At 45.7% G+C, this 19,533-nt stretch overlaps 1 protein-coding gene across 1 annotated transcript in view; it reads left to right on the top strand.

Moving 5' to 3' along the window:
- The window catches only part of TRPM8 (transient receptor potential cation channel subfamily M member 8), a 2,182,726-nt gene that overhangs the window by 23,920 nt on the left and 2,139,273 nt on the right, over positions 1-19,533 (top strand). The window contains 1 exon segment of the mRNA XM_033944097.1: positions 2,255-2,375. Coding sequence (XP_033799988.1) covers positions 2,286-2,375 — 90 coding nt within the window. The 5' untranslated portion in view covers positions 2,255-2,285.

The following is a 19,533-nucleotide window of genomic DNA, read 5'->3' as shown; positions in this document are numbered from 1 at the left end:
CGATCCCAATCGATTAGGGCATCCGGTTTCCAAGCGCACTCTGTCTAACTGGTTGGCTGCTTGCATTTCCTTTTGCTATGCTCAGGCTGGACTTCCGCCCCCGGGTCGAGTCACGGGGCATAAGGTCCGAGCGATGGCAGCTTCAGTGGCTTTCCTCCGATCCACTCCTATGGAGGACATATGTAAGGCTGCCACTTGGTCTTCGGTTCATACGTTCACCTCTCATTACTGTCTGGACACTTTATCCAGGAGTGACGGCCGGTTTGGCCAGTCAGTTTTGCAAAATCTGTTTTCCTAAATTGCCATCCTCCCACCTGCCCTTTTTAGTTGGCTTGGAGGTCACCCACATGTGAGAATATCATGCCTGCTTGTCCTGGGATAAAGCACAGTTACTTACCGTAACAGGTGTTATCCAGGGACAGCAGGCATATATTCTCACAACCCGCCCACCTCCCCGGGGATGGCTTCTATGCTAGTTATGGAACTGAGGACCACGAGGTGGGATGCGCCCTCTAGTGGGCGAGAAGGCATGCACATGCGTGGTGCAGTGTGCAAACTTGAAACTTCTAGCAAGTTTGCTTGAAAAGCTGTCCGCGCTGGGGCTCCGTAGATGACGTCACCCACATGTGAGAATATCATCCACATGTGAGAATATATGCCTGCTGTCCCTGGATAACACCTGTTACGGTAAGTAACTGTGCTTTTTGGGTACTATTCAGGGCCGAATCAAATATGAATATTTGGTATAGCCTTACATGCTAATGTACTGCAGATGTGCAGTTTAGCACAGCTCACCCACTTTCTGTCCCTGACATGCTCCCTCAAAATTAGATTTCCAAAAAGCCTTCGACAAGGTGCCCCATGAACGCCTACTGAAGAAAATGTGGAGTCACGGGGTGGAAGGGGACGTGCACAGATGGATCAAAAATTGGCTGGCGGACAGGAAGCAGAGGGTAAGAGTAAAGGGGCACTACTCTGACTGGATAGGGGTCACAAGTGGTGTTCTGCAGGGGTCAGTGCTGGGACCACTGCTGTTCAATATATTTATTAATGATCTAGAAACGGGGACGAAGTGCAAAGTTATCAATTTCGCGGATGACACAAAACTCTCCAGAACGGTCAGAACTGTTGAGGAATGCAAAGAACTGCAGAGCGACCTGAACAAACTGAGTGAGTGGGCAAAAAAATGGCAGATGAGCTTCAATGTGGAGAAATGTAAGGTCTTGCACATAGGGAAGGGGAACTCCAGGTACAGCTATACGATGGGAGGGAGGGTACTCGGGGAAGGCAGCCAAGAAAAAGATCTGGGGGTATTGGTGGATAACACAATGAAGCCGGAGGCGCAATGTGCAGCGGCCTCAAAAAAAGCGAGCAGAATGCTGGGCATTATCAAAAAGGGTATCACTACCAGAACGAAGGAAGTTATCCTGCCACTGTATCGAGCCATGGTGCGCCCACATCTGGAATACTGCGTCCAATACTGGTCGCCATACCTCAAGAAGGACATGGCAATACTCGAGAGGGTCCAGAGGAGAGCAACGAGGATGATAAAGGGTATGGAGAACCTCTCATATGCCGAACGGTTAGACAGGCTGGGGCTCTTTACCCTGGAAAAGCGGAGACTGAGAGGAGACATGATACAGACTTATAAAATCATGAAAGACATAGAGAAGGTGGAGAGGGGCAGATTCTTTAGACTAGCAGGGGCTACTAAAACAAGAGGTCACTCAGAAAAACTGAGAGGAGACAGATTCAAAACGAATGCAAGAAAGTTCTTCTTCACTCAACGGGTTGTAGACACCTGGAACGCGCTTCCCGGAGAGGTGATAAGCCAGAGTACAATTCTGGGGTTCAAAAAGGGACTGGATGACTTCCTGGAAGCGAAGGGAATAACGGGGTACAGATATAGGTTTACCTCACAGGACACTGAGCAAATAGGGTATGGACATTTTAGGTTAGGTAGGGAACATTTTCAGGTCATGGACCTGGAGGGCCGCCGCGGGAGCAGACTGCCGGGTACGATGGACCCCTGGTCTGACCTGGCAGAGAAAATGCTTATGTTCTTATGTAGTTAGCATATGGACATTTGACAGTTAACACGCTGTCCCATGTTAGGCATATGTTAGTATCTAACACAGCTTAGTAAAAGGTTCCCAAAGTTAGAAGCATAAATCCTTTGAATATCAAGTTTTTAGAAAGCAAAGATTGTTAATGTGACTTCTATTATTTCCTTTCTAAAAATATGTCTATACAGATTAGTGGGCAGTCACTCCAAGTAGGCCAAGATGAGAAGCAGAAAAAGTGGTACATTGGAAAGTTCCCGAACTCATTATTCAAGCATTTCCCGTAGCACTGAACTTTCCCTGGATGAAACTGTGAGTAAGCTATTGTGCAAATATTGCCAGAAATTTCAAGTATTTTTCACATAAATGTAAAATAGTTTATTTTAACATAATATAATAAGAAGAATTGAAACTTAGCTTTACTGTATTATATGAAATTTGGGGATCTACTTAGTAAATTTAATCTGCTTTTTTCCTTCAGTATTTTGTTTTCAATAATTTTTGTGACTTTAACATCTATAAATGGCAAGAACATTTTTTTTTTAGTACAGGCAGTCCCCGAGTTAAGAACGAGTTCCATTTTTTTAAACCTTTCTTAAGTTGAATTTGTATGTAACTTGGATCCTGTACATGACGTGGAGGGGCATAATAAAAAAACGTCTAAGTCCCCTTTTGGCCTAAGGCCTTAAACGTTGAAAGTAGAAGCAGGGAAAATGTCCATAATCAAAAAAAACATCCAAATGGAGGTTTTTTTTGATAATGGCCTGCCTCTACATTCAGTTGTTTAAACGCCCAGACCACCACTACGTCTACACTTATACCCCCACGACATCTACACTTATACCCCATAATGAACCAAAAAACGCCTAAGCCCTAAACGTCCAACACAAGGGTTTTTAGGTGAAGGAGGAGCCAGTCCTTCGCCTAAAAGCTGGATTCTATAACCGGTGTCTGTCAAAAACAGCACCCGTTACAGAATACACACCAACCCCCCCCACGATTACGTTCGGGGCAAGAGGGCGCCCAAGCCCTCTTGCCCCGCAGCACCCTGACGTTCCCTGATGACATCGGGGCAAGATGGATCCCAAGCCGAACCCACGACCCTCGCACCTCCAATCCCATCCCCCATATCTGTAAAATGTTGGCCAGACGGATGAGGCCTAAGACTCCCGGGCCTATTCTGGTTGGCCCAGGCACCTTAGGCCCCACCTGTGGGTGGGGTTTCAGACGCCTGGGCCAATCTGGCCCTATTCTGCAGGCAGCTGGCCTGCCGGATGGGCGGGTTTGGCACCCGTCCATCTGGCTAACATTTTACAGGTATGGGGGGTGGGATTGGGGGTAGGGGGGCTTGGGGTCGGCGGGGGGGGGGGGGTCGTGGATCATCAGGTGAGCTGATCGGGGGTTCGATGGGGTGGTCATTGGAGGGGTTGTGTCGAGGGCAGGAGGGCCTGGGATCCCTCCTGCCCTTATTGTAGTGAGAGGTGGGGGGTAGGGGGTCCACCTGGGCAGGAGGGGTTGGGCTCCCTCCTGCCCGATCGTGTAGGGGGGTGGGGGGTGAGAGGCCAGGAGGGCTTTGGCTCCCTCCAGGCCTGATCATTATCGAGGGGTGCCGTGGGTGCCCGGGGCAAGAGGGCTTGGGCTCCCTCTTGCCCTGATGTCGTTGGGGAACATCGGGGTGCCACAGGGCAAGAGGGCTTGGGCTGAGCTGATCGCAGCAGCCACAATCAGCTCAGCGGCCCCTTTTTCGGCACTTAGACCTGTTTTGACTTCGTCTAAGTCAAAACGTATAAGTGCCGACTAGGCAACCTGCCTAAGTTTTTGGTTATACCTGCTGCACGCCTAGGTGTAGGTCGTCCCACCTCCCGCCCACTGCCCTCCCTTTCCCCTCTTCTAAACACGCCTCTTTTCTCTCTGTGCGTTTAGTGGCATGGGAAAGGCCTAAGCTGGTTTTAGATACATCTAAAACCAGCTTTGATTATGGGTACTTGGATGATCAGGCTTTTTGATCGTCCAAGTAGCCATTTAGGCCACTTTTTAGACGTTTTTTTATTATGAACCCCATAGTCTATAAAATCATTAAACATTAAAGAACACTAAACATTAAAGAAACAGTCCTCAAAATAAAGTACTTTAAATAAAAAGAAAAGATAGGAGGTTTACACTTATTTTTGTTCTTCATCTCTATCACCACATCCAACATTTCTTCCTCTCTTCCCCATGCATCTGTACCTCATGCCTCTCCCATCACCATGTCCAATATTTCTTTCTCCCTCCCTATGCCCAACAATTCTCCCTTTTTATTCCCTCCCCACCTCAGCATCCCTTTCCCTCACTTCCATTCTTCCATCCTATGTCCCAAGTTCATGCTCCTTCCTTCACTCCATTCTGTGTCCTATGTTCATGCTTCTCCTTCCTTTCTTCCATCCTTTATCCAAAGTTTGTGCTCTCTACCTTCCTTCCTTCTGTGTCCCAACGTGACCCTGATTTTCCCTTCCTATTCCAACACAGTCCCTCTTCCTTCCTTCCTGCCCCAATGTGAACCTCCTCCTCCCTTCCATGTCCCAATGCGACCCTCATCGTCCCCCTCTGTTCTGCATCCCAAAATTCATGCCTCCCATGGGTGTTTACCTCCTCTGGCTGGCTCCCTCCTCCTAGCAGCACTTCTCTTGGCAAAGCCGCAAGTGATGGCTTCTGCATGGGGTCCATTGGTCTTCGCAAAGCCATGATTGGCGGCTCCTGCATGAGGTCCACTGACGCAGAAACCTTCTCTCTGACATCTGCATCAGAGGGAAGGCTTCTGGGTCAGTAGGCCACAGGAAGACCAGGGGACCGCATGCAGGAGCCGCTGCTTGTGGCTTTGCCAAGAGAAGTGCGGCTTGAAGGAGGAAGCCAGTCAGAGGAGGTAAACACCCGTGGAAGGCACAAATTTGGGATTTGGAACATCGAGAGGCACGTTGGGACATGGAAGGGAGGAGGAGGGTAATGTTTGCACAGAAAGGGAGGAAGAAGGGGTGCTTTGGCACAGGAAGAGAGAGGCAATACCTTGGTTCATAAGTACAAGTTCGATGTAAGTTGAGCATTCTTAAACTGGACACTGCTTGTATAAAATATAATGAAAGAAGAACAAGTGGGGAGTGGGATAGACCATGTCAACCTTGAGACAAACAATCTTTATTTCTGTGTTTATGAACTCAAAATATAATATATATAAAACCACATAGATAAAAAGTCCCCTACATGTTCTCTGGTGGAGGGATCCAATAGATGACCTGACACAGTCTATATTTCGGCCTCTGGGTGTAGGCCTGCCTCAGGGGTGTGGTTATTGGTGTAAGAGAAATACACTTTACAAGAAAAAAAGGTCAAGACTGAAAAGATGAAATACAAAGCAAACTGAACTCAAAGGTATATAAATAATATAAAAAACATCAATAGATCAATAAAATAGCATGAAGTAAAACAGCATAGAGTAAAAAATCATAAAATAAAACCAACAATGCTTAAGAACTGAAATGACATAAACAAATATATGCAAACTGATTTCCAATATATAAATATATATATACCGTATTTTCTCGCATATAACGCGCGCGTTATATGTGGTTTTTACATACCGCGCATACCCTTGCGCGTTATACGTGTGAGCACGTTGTACAAAATTTTTTTACATAGTTCCCCCCCCCCCCCGAACATCCGATTCACCCCCTGCAGGACCGCTCGCACCCCCACCCCGAAGGACCGCTCGCACGCACTCCCACCCGCACCCGCACCCCCATCCTGAAGGACCGCTCGCACCCCCACAGCCTCCTGACCCCCCCATCATGTAGAAGCTCCTACCGGTGTCCTGCTGCTTCCTCTTGGCGGTCCCGACACCCGACACGATCGGGGCAAGAGGGAGCTCAAGCCCTCTTGCCCCAGCCAACCGCGGCACCCCTGACACAATCGGGGCAAGAGGGAGCTCAAGCCCTCTTGCCCCCCCCCGACTCCCCGACACGATCGGGGCAAAAGGGAGCCCAAGCCCTCTTGCCCCAGCCAACCGCGGCACCCCCGACACAATCGGGGTAAGAGGGAGCTCAAGCCCTCTTGCCCCCCCCCGACTCCCCGACACGATCGGGGCAAAAGGGAGCCCAAGCCCTCTTGCCCCGCTGACTCCCCAACTCCCCAACAATATCGGGCCAGGAGGGAGCCCAAGTCCTCCTGGTCCTGGCGACCCCACCCCCCGCTAGTTGTTCGGGCCAGGAGGGAGCCCAAACCCTCCTGGCCACGGCAAACCCCTACCCCCACCCCGCACTTCATTATGGGCAGGAGGGATCCCAGGCCCTCCTGCCCTTGACGCAAACCCCCCTCCCCCCAATGACCGCCCCCCCCAAGAACCTCCGACCGCCCCCCCAGCCGACCCGCGACCCCCCTGGCCGACCCCACGACACCCCCACCCCCCTTCCCCGTACCTTTGTGTAGTTGGCCGGACAGACGGGAGTCAAACTCGCCTGTCCAGCAGGCAGCCAACGACGGAATGAGGCCTGATTGGCCCATTCTTCCCAAAGCTCCACCTACTGGTGGGGCCTAAGGCGCCTGGGCCAATCAGAATAGGCCCGGGAGCCTTAGGTCCCACCTGGGGGCGGGGCCTGAGGCACATGGGCCCAACCCGACCATGTGCCCAAGGGGGGGTTGGGAGGCTGTGGGGGTGCGAGTGGTCCTTCAGGGTGCGGGTGGGAGTGCGTGTGAGCGGTCCTTCGGGGTGGGGGTGCGGGTGCATGCGAGCAGTCCTTCGGGGTGGGGGTGCGAGCGGTCCTGCGGGGGGGGGGTGAATCGGACGTCGGGGGGGGGCATCAGGCTTTCAGGGTGGGGACAGGACTTCAAGGGGGAGAGGAGAGTCGGGGTGGCCAGAGGAGAGTCGGGCGGCAACGGGAGAGTCGGACAGCATGTGCGGTATACAGGTGTGCGCGGTATATAAAAATTTCTGTACATAAATTTGTGTTTTTCGCGCGCTATACCCGTGTGCGCGTTTTACACGGGTGCGCGTTATCTATGTGAAAATACGGTATATATATGTATCTATGTCTATATCTATCTATCTATCTATATCTAAGGAGAACAGCCATATATATATATGTACATATACATATAAGAATGCAATTGAGCACCATGATAAACACAATATTCTCCAGAACCAAAAGATCATGTATATGAGGGAAACATGATTTACTAGAGCAATTTAGATAATCTAATATAATAAAGTGAGATTAACGAAGAGAATCATTGCAAACAAACAATAAATATTAGACCTACCCAATAGGTGTCACTCCAGTGCTGGGAATACAAACTATAGGAAAGAAAAAGGGAAAAACGCTGAAGCAAGAAAAAACATAAAAGAAAAAGGAATACAAAAGGGTCACAATATGGAGCCATCCCACAAAAGTGTGCACGAAAAGAAATGAAACCAGTGCCGAAATAGCTAAGCACCATGACAAAAAAGACACTCATACCTTTAAAAATAAAACCTGAAATATCTGCTGGACTCTAAAGTAATATTGGAAATTAAAGAGTAAAAAATAAAAAGTAAGGCTATAAAAACGCCAATAAACATATTAAAACCATAGAGAAATGAACAGAGAAGGTCCTTACCATAGAAAAATCATGGTGTACAGTTATGCCAAATAAATTTAGATATTAAGGTATCAATTTTCTTATAAAGAGAATCAGGGAAGAGAATTGGGATTATATTACATTACATTAGTGATTTCTATTCCGCCAATACCTTGCGGTTCAAGGCGGATTACTTAAAAGTTTTCAGAAATTACATAAAAGTTTACAGGAATAGCATAAGAGATGTCGTAAGAGTTACATATGAATTACCAAAGAGTTGTTGAGATCTTAAGGTGATAAATGTTTGGGTAATAAGAATTACCAGAGAGTTGTCAAGATCTTAAGACGGTAAGTGTTGGGTAAATAGAGGCATTTAGCATTAGTTGGGTAGTTGGGGCATATTAGAGTATATTAAGGGTATAGAGTGAGTAGGTGGGGTTTGGGTAGGAACTGGTCATATTAGATAGGTTTTAAGTATTTTTCGAAGAGTAGGGTTTTAGTATCTTTCTTGAAGGTTTTGTATACTTAGAATATAGTTGACTTTTGGTGTTAAAACCATTTTTATTGCTTCTATTCTACCCTACCATGATAAGAACAACGAAAACTATGAATGTATAAGATCTGTTACTAATTTCAAAATGGTTTCACTATTGTGTTTAAGAGTGTCTTCAATATTGTTGCTATACCATACACCAAAATATCTCAACTTTAGGGGTTCCCATACAAAAGGAAATTGTGAAACATGATGGTGCATAACAGTTTTGGAGAGGGGCATTACTGCCGATTTTGACCAATTAACTTTATAGCCAGATACCTGTGAAAATGAATTTATACAGGTGAGGAGATGTGATATAGAGTCCAGAGTATGGTATAGTAGAATATTATCAGCATAGATAGATAATTTATATTGATATAATACACCTACAATGTTGGGGCTACTACATTATAGATATTGCTAAAGGTTCAAGGGCTAAATTGAATAATATTGGAGATAGTGGACAGCCTTGTTTAGTTTCTCTCTTTAAAGTAAATTTAGAGTAATTTATGTTGGTGTAAATAGATGCTTGTGGGGATGCATAAAGTAGACGAATCATGTTGATATACTGTCTGCCAAATCCAAACCAATGTAGTATCATAAATAAAAATAACCATTCTATTCTATCAAAAGCCTTTTCAGCATCAAGCGACAGAACTAGATATGGATCATTCAAGTTCTGAGCTAATGAGATTTTATTCCAAAATAGGCATGAGTTATCAGTGGTTCATAGACAATTGCGCGCAAGACAATCGCGCGCGGACAAAATCACGCAGACAACCGAGCGCGAGACAAGTGAGCGCAAGACAAATGAGCGGAAGACAATTGAGCTTTAAGACAAGTGAGCGCAAACACAACCGAGCATGAGACATTTGAGCGCAACTTATTTTCCGAAATGTGCACGAGCGGGACAACTGAGCGCAAGACAACTGAGCGCCAGCAACTGAGCGCCAGACAACTGAGCGCCAGCAATTGAGCGCAAGACAACTCAGCGCAAGACAACTCAGCGCCAGCAACTGAGCGCAAGACAACTCAATGCAAGACAACTCAGCGCAAGACAACTCAGCGCCAGCATCTGAGCGCAAGACAACTGAGCGCAAGACAATTCAGCGCAAGACAACTCAGTGCAAGACAACTGAGCGCAAGACAATTGAGCGCAAGACAACTCAGCGCCAGCAACTGAGCGCAAGACAAAAGCGTGCCGCGACAAAGGCGCGCCCAGACAATTGAGCGCAGCGGCGCGCGCCGCTCTAAATTATGGTTTTTAGGGCTCAGACGGGGGGGGGCGTGGGGGGAACCCCCCCACTTTACTTAATAGACATTGCGCCGCGTTGTGGGGGCGTTGTGGGTGGTGTGGGGGGTTGTAACCACCCACATCTTACTGAAAACTTGACTTTTTCCCTGTTTTTAGGGAAAAAGTTCAGTTTACAGTAAAATGTGGAGGGTTACAACCCCCCACACCCCCATAACGCCGGCGCAATGTCTATTAAGTAAACTGGGGGGGTTCCCCAACAAAACCCCCCATCGGAGCCCCTAAAAACTGTAATTTTGTGCGGCACGCGCCTCCGCGCTGTGCTCAATTGTCTGGCCGCGCCTTTGTCGCGGCGCGCTTTTGACCTGACACCACTTAATACATATCGCGGCGGTGTTGTGTGGTGTTTGGAGGGTTGTAAGTTCCCTCATTATATTGGAAATGCCCCCACAACGTGGCGTCATCTGTAAAAAGTAAAGTGGGGGTTTTCTCCCCCTCCAGAGACCTTAAAAATGCATTATTAAAGCAATTGTTTATGAACCGACCTTAAAAATGCATTATTAATTTTGTTAGGCAGGTGCCTCTGCGCTGCGCTCAGTTGTCTGCGCGCGGCCTTTGTCCTGGCGTGGTCTTGACCTGACACTGTTAAAGCAGAGATGATAAGAATGGGAGAGGGACAAGGACAGCAACATAACTCATAGGGACAGGATGGTGAAATTTAGTTCCTGTGTCCCTGTGTCATTCTCATATTGGAAAAAGAGTTTAATAAATAAAAGTAATAGGGTGGCCAGGTTACCCAGTTCCAGGCTGCAGATTTTGGGATAGTTCTCAGTTTTTGACCCAGGTGTTTTTGTCCCGTTACCAGACACATTCATTGGGGACTGTGAGACCTGTAATAGTGGAAGGTAAATGGGCATAGTGTGTGTTTGCATTGGGGTCATAATGAAATGCCCATAGTCTGATGCCTGCAGTGTCTATTCATCTGATCCATCTGTCAAATGCAAAGTTTCATTATTTCTGTTTGTCTTGCATGATATGTTTGTTGTATGAATTGTTAAAATTTTGTAAAGTTGAATTTGCTTAATAATCTTTACATGACAGAATATATGTTTAAAGTGTTTATGAAGATCATTATCTCGTTTTCTTTGTTTGTTTAAATCTTTATTCATGTTCAAACTTACAAGTGTCTTCACGCTCTGTTGTCTTCATCACGCTCATCAGATTTCAAAGATTAAAGACAAGCTTCACTGCACCCCCCCCCCGAATAAAACCCAAACAAAACTGTCCACAATTTGTTTGCAGCCCTCTAGTTATTGATTTTATGAAGTGTCTTAATATGTTAAAAGATAATAATAACCAATTTGTTAATTGTCATTATAACCAATTAGTCATAATAACCAATTAGTCATAAGTCATTATAAGTTCATAATGTCATTGGAGTTTGTGAGTGTAAAATAAATTCTGGAATCAATAGTTGTATTATAATGTTTTTATTTCTGGGTAACTGTTTTATTGAAGAAAGCATAATACAGTGAACATATAGAATGGATAACATAGGTCCCCCAGGGCAAAGTTAAATGCAAAGTAAGTATTATTGAACACAAGTAAACATGATGTGAACAGCAAATAATAACATTGAATGATAAAGATCATTATAAGAAGTTTGAAATTGAAAAGACAATTACATGGTCTAAAAATAGGATGATGACGGCGAAAGCATAAATTCACAGAAAGAGAAGTATTCTGTATGCTTGAGATTCAGTGTTTGAACTGGAGGATGTAAAAGATTATATACATACATAAGTATAGTACATATACACATATAGAGTACTTTTCTGTCAATGAGAAAGTATTTTTCCTCATTAAGGGCAAGCACAAGAATATTGGAGAATTGAACATTAAAAGCAGTCGTAAATTGAAAAGACAATTATTGTTCCACATCCTCACTCTCATCTGAAGAAATAAATGCATGTTGTGTCAGAAGTATATGAAGACCTGTTAATGCTTAAAAAAATTCTTAGTCAACAGAGATATAATGACTGCAAGGGTAAGCACAGGAACATTGTAGAAATTGACAGGGAGTGGATGAAACTCTAGTGCAAAAGCCTAAATTCACAGAAAGGGAAGTTTCCTGTATGCTTTAGTTATAAAATAGTTAAGCCTTGAGCTTCAGTGTTTGAACTGGAGGATGTAAAAGGCTATGAACTTTAAAAGATCATATATAGAGATACATACATTGTCACACCTGCCCAGCTCCTGTTCACGGCAGCGAGCTGGAACACTGTGACTGTTCCTGTCCATACGTGTACCCTTTAACCAGGGTACCCTTCAGGCCTTCTTAGGCATCTGCCTAAGGTATAATATCAGATTCCCTGACATTACCAAAAGAAAAACAGGCAAGGGAAAAGAAACTCACACACCTTAAAATCCAGTATAGTAGAATAATCAAACAAAGGTTTTATTATGTTCACTGGTTGCATTGAACAAAAGGAAAAATGCTTCAGCTTAGCAGACCTCAAAACAAGCACTCAAAAATATGAGGCAAAACACAAGCTGTTCAAACAGAGCAAAACTTTCAAAGAAATCCAGTGTCCAGGTTTTTGGGTGTGTCTCATCTTAACCTATCGTTCCACAGCCTCTGGACTTTGTTAGCACATCTATAAACAGTCCTGTTCACCAGAGTAGTTTGGATTTAGTAACTTTCACTAAGCTGCTTCAGCTCCAGCAGCTGGGTCATTTCACAGGCATGAAAAAATTCAGAACAGAAACACACTTTAAACCACAACTGGGCAACAAGAAACCTGGCCAGCATGTCACCTGGTTTTCACAGCCTAACGTGGCTTATCACATACTGTAGCTCTGTAAACCGTATTCTCTTCTTTAGCACAGAATTCACAAGGTCCGTGCAGGCTCTCAGCACAGCTCCCTGCTGTGCCTTTCAAGTAATTAATTATGCACAGCTGTGAGGAAGAACTCTCTCGGCTCAGCTTGGCTGCTAGCAGAGATAACAAAAAAAATGCCAACACATTTGCTAGCTTTACAACTAAAGCTTTCAAGCAGCAATTCACAGTTCCTTATCAGCAGGGAGAGAACTACAACTCCCCTTTAAACTATCACTGGCATAACGGGTAGCTTCACTACTGTGGACACAGGCAAAACACATCTCCTTACTGCTTATCAATGTCCATGGACACCTCCTCCGGTCCTACCAGACTCTCCTGGATTTCCATGGGTTCCCCTGGGGTTCCTTCCTCACTCCCTGGGTCAGCAGTAAGCTCTTCTGTGTCCAACATTTGCCAGTCTTGGTTCAGCTCCTCAGCATTCCGTTGAGGAGGAGAGGGTTCTCCACCGAGCACACCCTGAAGCCTCCTCGGCTCCTCCTCCTCCTGACTCTCTCTCAGCTGCTCTCTTTTAACCCCCTCTAATTCGTCCCTCCCTGCTGCAGAGTGAGAAGGGAAGCAAACTCTCTGAAGCTGTGCCTGTCTCAGTCACAGCTTTCTGTGCTGAGACTGGCCTTCTGGGAGCTGTAGTTTCTTAGCTCCTGGGATAGTCCAAGTGAAGTCAGCTTTTCATATTCTGCAGGGCCAACCTGACCAGCTCTCCTGCCTCAGGGACTATCTACCTTCTTCACCACTGTGTCAAAGCTAGGGATAGCGCTAGATTTGTCACAACATAAATCTAGTTCATATAGAGTACGTTTTGTTCAATGCTAAAGTATTGTTCCCCCATCAAGCACAGGAACATTTGAAAAATGGACATAGTGTAGAGAAAACTGACTCTTTGGTTCTCATTCAGTCAGTGTGTGTGTGTCTGTGTGCAGTGTGAGCCACAATAGTGGTCACTGAAACAGGGGTGGTTGGTGGTGAGGTACTGAGATTAACTGAGTACTTTGCAAAAATGTCATAGATTTACAGAGAAGATGGCTTCCTATTATGGATTTTGTGTGCACAAGCACAAATTCTCCAAGCGGAGAATGTACTCTGATTAACTGAGTACATGTCGCTCAATGCTAAACTGCTAGTCCCCATCAAGAGGAAAGTTAGAAATATAGGTGAAATGAACTGGGCCTGGGGGAAACTGGCGCACCTGTTCAATGCTAGTGCTTTGACACTGCATTCAGGAAGTACTTAGATTAACTGAGTACTTTGCAAAAATGTCATAGATTCACAGAGAAGATTTTGTGTGCAGAAGCACAAATTCTCCAAGCGTGGAGTACTCTGATTAACTGAGTACATGTCGCTCAATGCTAAACTGCTATTCCCCATCAAGAGGAAAGTTAGAAATATAGGTGAAATGGACTGGGCCTGGGGGAAACTGGCGCACCTGTTCAATGCTAGTGCTTAGACACTGCACTCAGGAAGTACGTATTAAATACATGCTATTACTTCAGGAGACCAGTGCTCCTGTTTTATTAATGGTAAGTAATTCTGGATTTAAAGCAAACTAAATGCGCATCTCCTTACAAGAGGCATACAGGGAGATGGGTGACTAAAATTATGCCAGGTGTACACCTTATACATCTATCACATTGTGTGTGCACGAAAAGAAAGATGTTAACATATCACCTCTATGCATTTCATCTAATTTATACTTAAAGGATTAAGAATGATAAGTGTTCTACTCTATTAAGAACATCTCTAAACAAGATAAGCTGTCAATCTTGTAGCATTACAAATTCTACCTAGTTGACACAGCCATGTAAATTAACACTTATGTTTGATAAGGTTTTGCATTTATCCTGTACGCAGTTGTCCTTTATTTTCAATAAACTATATATTAAAATGTCTTTTTTAAAGTATCATAGATATGATATCACATTTTTCTGATCATCAAAGGAGAGCTGCCAAGCCAAGTGCAGACATGGGAGCTGAGAGGTAGGAGGCAGGCAAGTCACGATGCTGGAGAATTCAATTGTGAAGTTGTAGTCACAGCTGCTGCAACACAGGAGGCTGGAGGGCAAAGAAAACACTGTGGTCAGGGAGGAGAGAGAGAGGGAGAGTGAGGGAGGAGAGAGAGAGGGAGGGTGAGGGATAGAGAACCACTCACAGGAGGACTGAAGATCCCACGAGACAGGCAGGCGAGTCATGATGCTGGAGAATTCAATTGTGAAGTTGTAGTCACAGCTGCAGCAACACAGGAGGCTGGAGAGCAAAGAAAACACTGTGGTCAGGGAGGAGAGAGAGACGGAGGGTGAGGGAGGAGAGAGAGAGGGAGGGTGAGGGAGGAGAGAGAGGGAGGGAGGGAGGGAGAGCCACTCACAGGAGGACTGAAGATCCCACGAGACAGTAGGAGGCAGGCGAGTCATGATGCTGGAGACTGTAGGTGGGGTGGGGTGGGTAAGTTGGGAACGGATGTGAAGGGGTGGGAGTGTGGAGGGGGGTGGATGAAAAGGGGAGGTAGTTGTTTTTTTAATTTTTTTGTATTTTTTCTGGGAGGGCTAAGGGCAGGAGGGGGAGGGAGTGAGGCAGGGGGAAAAAGGGGAGGGAGGAGTGGTGACAAGAGGGTGCAGCTCCTTCGGTAACAGCGGGAGCCGTTCATGGGGTGGGAGGGGCACCACGAAGTGCTTCAAGCAAGACCTGTAGTGCCCCTGTCACGTCACGGATGTGTCGGACGGACTCCTCAGCATAGTCGTTCATGTGCTCCACACCTGCTAAGATGGTAACCACCGTCGTGTAAATGTCCTCCGCTGTTACAGAACTGGGCGGAGGATCTGTGTTTGTGGCAGCGTGAGCCACATTAGTGGTCGCTGCAACAGGGGTGGTGGCTGGTGCAGGGTTGGTCCCACAATCTCTGGTGGAGGGTTGGAGGGGGGCAAAACAGGTGGAACAACGGTTGGGGCTTTGAATGGGGAGGGGGGATGTTGACATAGGCAGGGAAGAGGAGGGGGATGCCAATATATCTGCAATGAAAAAGAGCATTAAAAGCAGGTGGACATTGAAAAGACAATTACGTAGTCAGCATGGTCTTGGCAGATAAAGTGTACAGTGGAAGCATCTATGAGAGAAACTTGGTTCTTTTTGTTACATATGAATAAACCTAAGCATTTGATATTATATTAGGAAAATTCAAGTGTTGTCTTAAATGTGTTTATTAATTGTACACTTGATGTACGTTTTAAAAATGAATAAAAGATTTTAAAGTACAAAAATTACAGAATCAAAATATTGGAACACTTACCGGAATGGACAGAGAGTTCGCTCAATCTCTCCAGGATGGGTGTTGAGGGAGGATTCATGGAGGTACATGGAAGGGCTGGGGGAGAGGTAATGACAGAGGTATGATGTGCAGGGAAAAGTTGAAGGCAGAACCGGGGTTTAGGGGGTAGGAGGAAGGGGGAACTGGGCATTGGGAATGAAGGGGCAGGGCAGGGTTTGGGGCATTTTCTTAGGGGGATCCTAGAGGGTGGTCTAGGGCGTCGGTGGGGGGAAATGGGATGAGACTGGGCGGAGGTGGAAAGGGGTTGGGAAGTTGGACGGGGCCAGGCAGAGGTGGAAGGGGGTTGGGACGTTGGACGGGGCTGGGCAGAGGTGGAAGGGGGTTGGGACGTTGGATGGGGCTGGGCAGAGTTGGAAGGGGGTTGGGACGTTGGACGGGGCTGGGCAGAGGTGGAAGGGGGTTGGGAAGTGGGGCGTCTGCGGGGGATAAGGAATGGCCGGTCAGGGATAGGGGCATCTTCCTCTTCCTCCTCCTCCTGATCCTCGTCCTCCTCTTCCTCCTCACTTGCATCTGAAGACATAAATGCATGTAGTGTCAGAAGTATATGAAGAACTGTTAATGTTTAAAATACATGATTAGTCAACACAGATAATATGACTGCACATCTTAGACCCACACGATATTTTACTGTAACATACCTGGGGTGTTGTCCAGATTGCGCCGGACAGCCCGCGCCCATGCAGGGTGATGTAGCCTGAGCTCTTGGGCCTTTTTCTTCAAATCCTCAACCTATTATATAATGGAGAGACATGAGTGATATATATATGGGATATGTTAAAGCAAGGGTAGGCAACTTCAGTCGTCCGGGTTTCAGGATTTCACCAATGAATATGCATTGAAAGCAGTGCATGGAAATAGATTCCAAGCATATTCATTGTGTAAATTCTGAAAACACGACTGGAATACAGCTATTTAACTCAAATAAGTAAATGAGAGACACCATTATCAACTGCGCAATTTTTCAGCAGATGCATGATGACGCAGTGCGCGATTTCATGAGATGCGTATCCATTTTTGCCTTCCGCGCAAAAAAAAAATAAAATTTTCTCCACGCCAATTTGTCAGCGCGCAATTGTCTATGAACAACATGCATTTGATAAATACTTACAGAGCGCGGTGTTATAGCGCGGGCGTTGAACAAGTGCGCCAGTTTACCCCAGGCCCTGTCCATTTCACCGATATTTCTTCTTTTCCCCTTAACGGGGAAAAGCAGTTTAGCATTGAGCGTGAAGTACTCAGTTAATGTGAGTACTTCACGCTCGGAGAAGTTGGGCTTCCGCCCACGGAAACCCGCATAGGATGCCATCTTCTCTGTGAATCTATGACGTTTTTGCAAAGCTTATATACCAGTCACATGACCGATGGTGTGTGAATATTGTGAAATTTCCCCTTTTCAGCGCTGCTATTGGTTATCTAAAACACGTGTTATATGGTTAATCGTCAAACAGATTTTACTTCACTGTAGTGATGAAATGCGCATATTAATTGAGTATGTGTGAATTTTATAGTATATAGTTTTGTAGTACTTGATTGAAACACAATTAGCGTTAGCATGGCGCGCATATGTGTTGAAACGTGTGATGACATCAGCATGTCTCCATTAGTGCATAATGATGACGTGTGTCATCATATTAAAGTTATAGTACTTTTTCGCGCAATTAAGAACATAAGAACATAAGAAACGCCTTCACCGGAACAGACCGAGGTCCATCTAGTCCTGCGATCCGCACACGCGGAGGCCCATTTAGGTGCTCCTTGTTGGAGACCCGGATTTCCCGTATCCCTCAATATGTTTTGCAAAAAGGTGTGCATCCAACTTGCGTTTGAAACCCAGAACAGTAGCCTCTGCCACCACCTCCTCCGGGAGAGCATTCCAAGCACCCACCACTCGTTGTGTGAAACAGAACTTCCTGACATTTGTCCTGAACCTGCTGCCACTCAGTTTCAGGCTATGACCTCTTGTCCTTGTCACATCTGAAAATGTCAGTAATGCTGCTTCCTGGTCAATTTGGTTAAATCCTTTTAATATTTTAAAAGTCTCTATCAGATCCCCACGCAATCTTCTCTTTTTGAGGGTAAACAGTCCCAGTTTCCCGAGGCGTTAGTTTCCCAGCGTGCAATTGACGGGTTTTAGTATAATGAGCGCAAGTGAAAACCGCGCGGACGAACAGAGTTAATGGGAAATCTGAATAAATGGTGACATTTGTAAATGCGGGTGGGGGGCTTAATTGCGCTTGCGCATATGTTGTTCAATGTATGCATGTGCTAACCTATTGATCCTAAATATTCAGATGTGAGTCGCGCCGATATGAAAGTGCAGAATACATGAGAAAAGGCTTTAACAAATACTGGCAATAATCTTTTATTTATTGTATACGCAAAAGGACTGGGTGCAAGTCAAATGCGTGAGAGATTGATGCATCCGCGCATGCGCAGCTATTACAGTGTTTGCATATGGGAAACACATAAGAACTATAAAATTATATTAGTTTTAAAAAGATCAGGGAGTCATGAGCAAATTATTTTAATTATTACACATCATTTTCCACTCCTAATATATTAATACAGTCAGGGCCGCCATCAGGGCAGTACTACCAGTCCTGCATTCAGGGGCCCGGAGCTGACAGGGGGCCCGGGCTCCCCCAGGGTCCTAGGCAGTGTTCTAAGGCAGGGACGCCAGTAGCTTGCCAAGGCAAAGTGAGTCGATCACCCAGGACTCACTTTGTCTTGGCGATCTAATCTATCGGGCCGATCAGTCTTCCTCTCCCCGACGTCAATTCTAAAGTCAGAGAGGAAGTTCGGGCCAGCCAATCGCTGCCTGGCTGGGCGGAACTTCCTCTCCGACGGCAGAATTGACGTCGGGGAGAGGAAGACTGATCGGCCTGAAGCAGGGAGAGCATGCGTTGGCGTCGGCTTTGGGGCCTGTTATCCATTGGTGGGTCATGTTCCCCGGCGGCAGTGGCAGTGGCTTGGAGAACGGCAGGGAGAAAGAAAGAAAGGGGGCAGGCAGGGAAACAGAAGGAAAATAGAGAAACAGAAAAAAAGAAAGAAAGGTCAGGGAGAGAGGAAGAAAAAGTTGGGGAAGGGAATGAGGTGTGGTGGAGAGAAAGCATACAGGCTGAAAGAAGGGAAGAAAGATTGGATGCACAGTCAGAAGAAGAAAGTGCAACCAGAGACTCATGAAATCACCAAAGGTAGGAAAAATGATTTTATTTTAAATTTAGCAAAGTGGAGGCAGTATTACCACAGTTTTCAAAGGAATTTGCCCAAATAACTTAATAGTTAACTCTGTAAATTCCCAGAGATGAAAACTTCCCTTCACTTACTATGCACAGTTCTGAATTTATATCTGCTGTCTATATTTTACAATATGGTCCCCTTTTACTAAACCGCAATAGTGGTTTTTAGCGCAGGGAGCCTATGAGTGTCAAGAGCAGCGCTGGGCATTCAGCACAGCTCCCTGCGCTAAAAACTGCTATTGTGGTTTAATAAAAAGGATGGAGGGTATATTTGTCTATTTTTGTATGGTTGTTACTGAGGTGGCAATGCCTTGACCTCTGTGAAAAAAACCCAGAATAGGAATGATAATTAACATTTTCTCAGCATATAGTGTGCTTTGTGTTTTTTAATTTTATTGTTGGTAGATCATTTTGACTTGATCATTTTAAAGTAGCTCACAAGCTCAAAAAGTTTGGGCACCTCTGAGCTAGAGCGTTGAAACTGTGTATTTCTATTTTATCCCCCCTTTTACAAAACTGTGGAGTGTTTTTAGCGCCAGCCGTGGTGGTAGCAGCTCTAATGCTCAGAATTCTATGAGCGTCAGGGCTGTTACCACTGTGACTAAAATCCACACTACAGTTTTGTAAAAGAGTGAGGGGTTA

Source organism: Geotrypetes seraphini, chromosome 5 (genome assembly GCF_902459505.1).
Source record: "Geotrypetes seraphini chromosome 5, aGeoSer1.1, whole genome shotgun sequence".
Classification (NCBI taxonomy): domain Eukaryota; kingdom Metazoa; phylum Chordata; class Amphibia; order Gymnophiona; family Dermophiidae; genus Geotrypetes; species Geotrypetes seraphini.
This window is presented reverse-complemented; position numbering and strand designations above follow the sequence as displayed.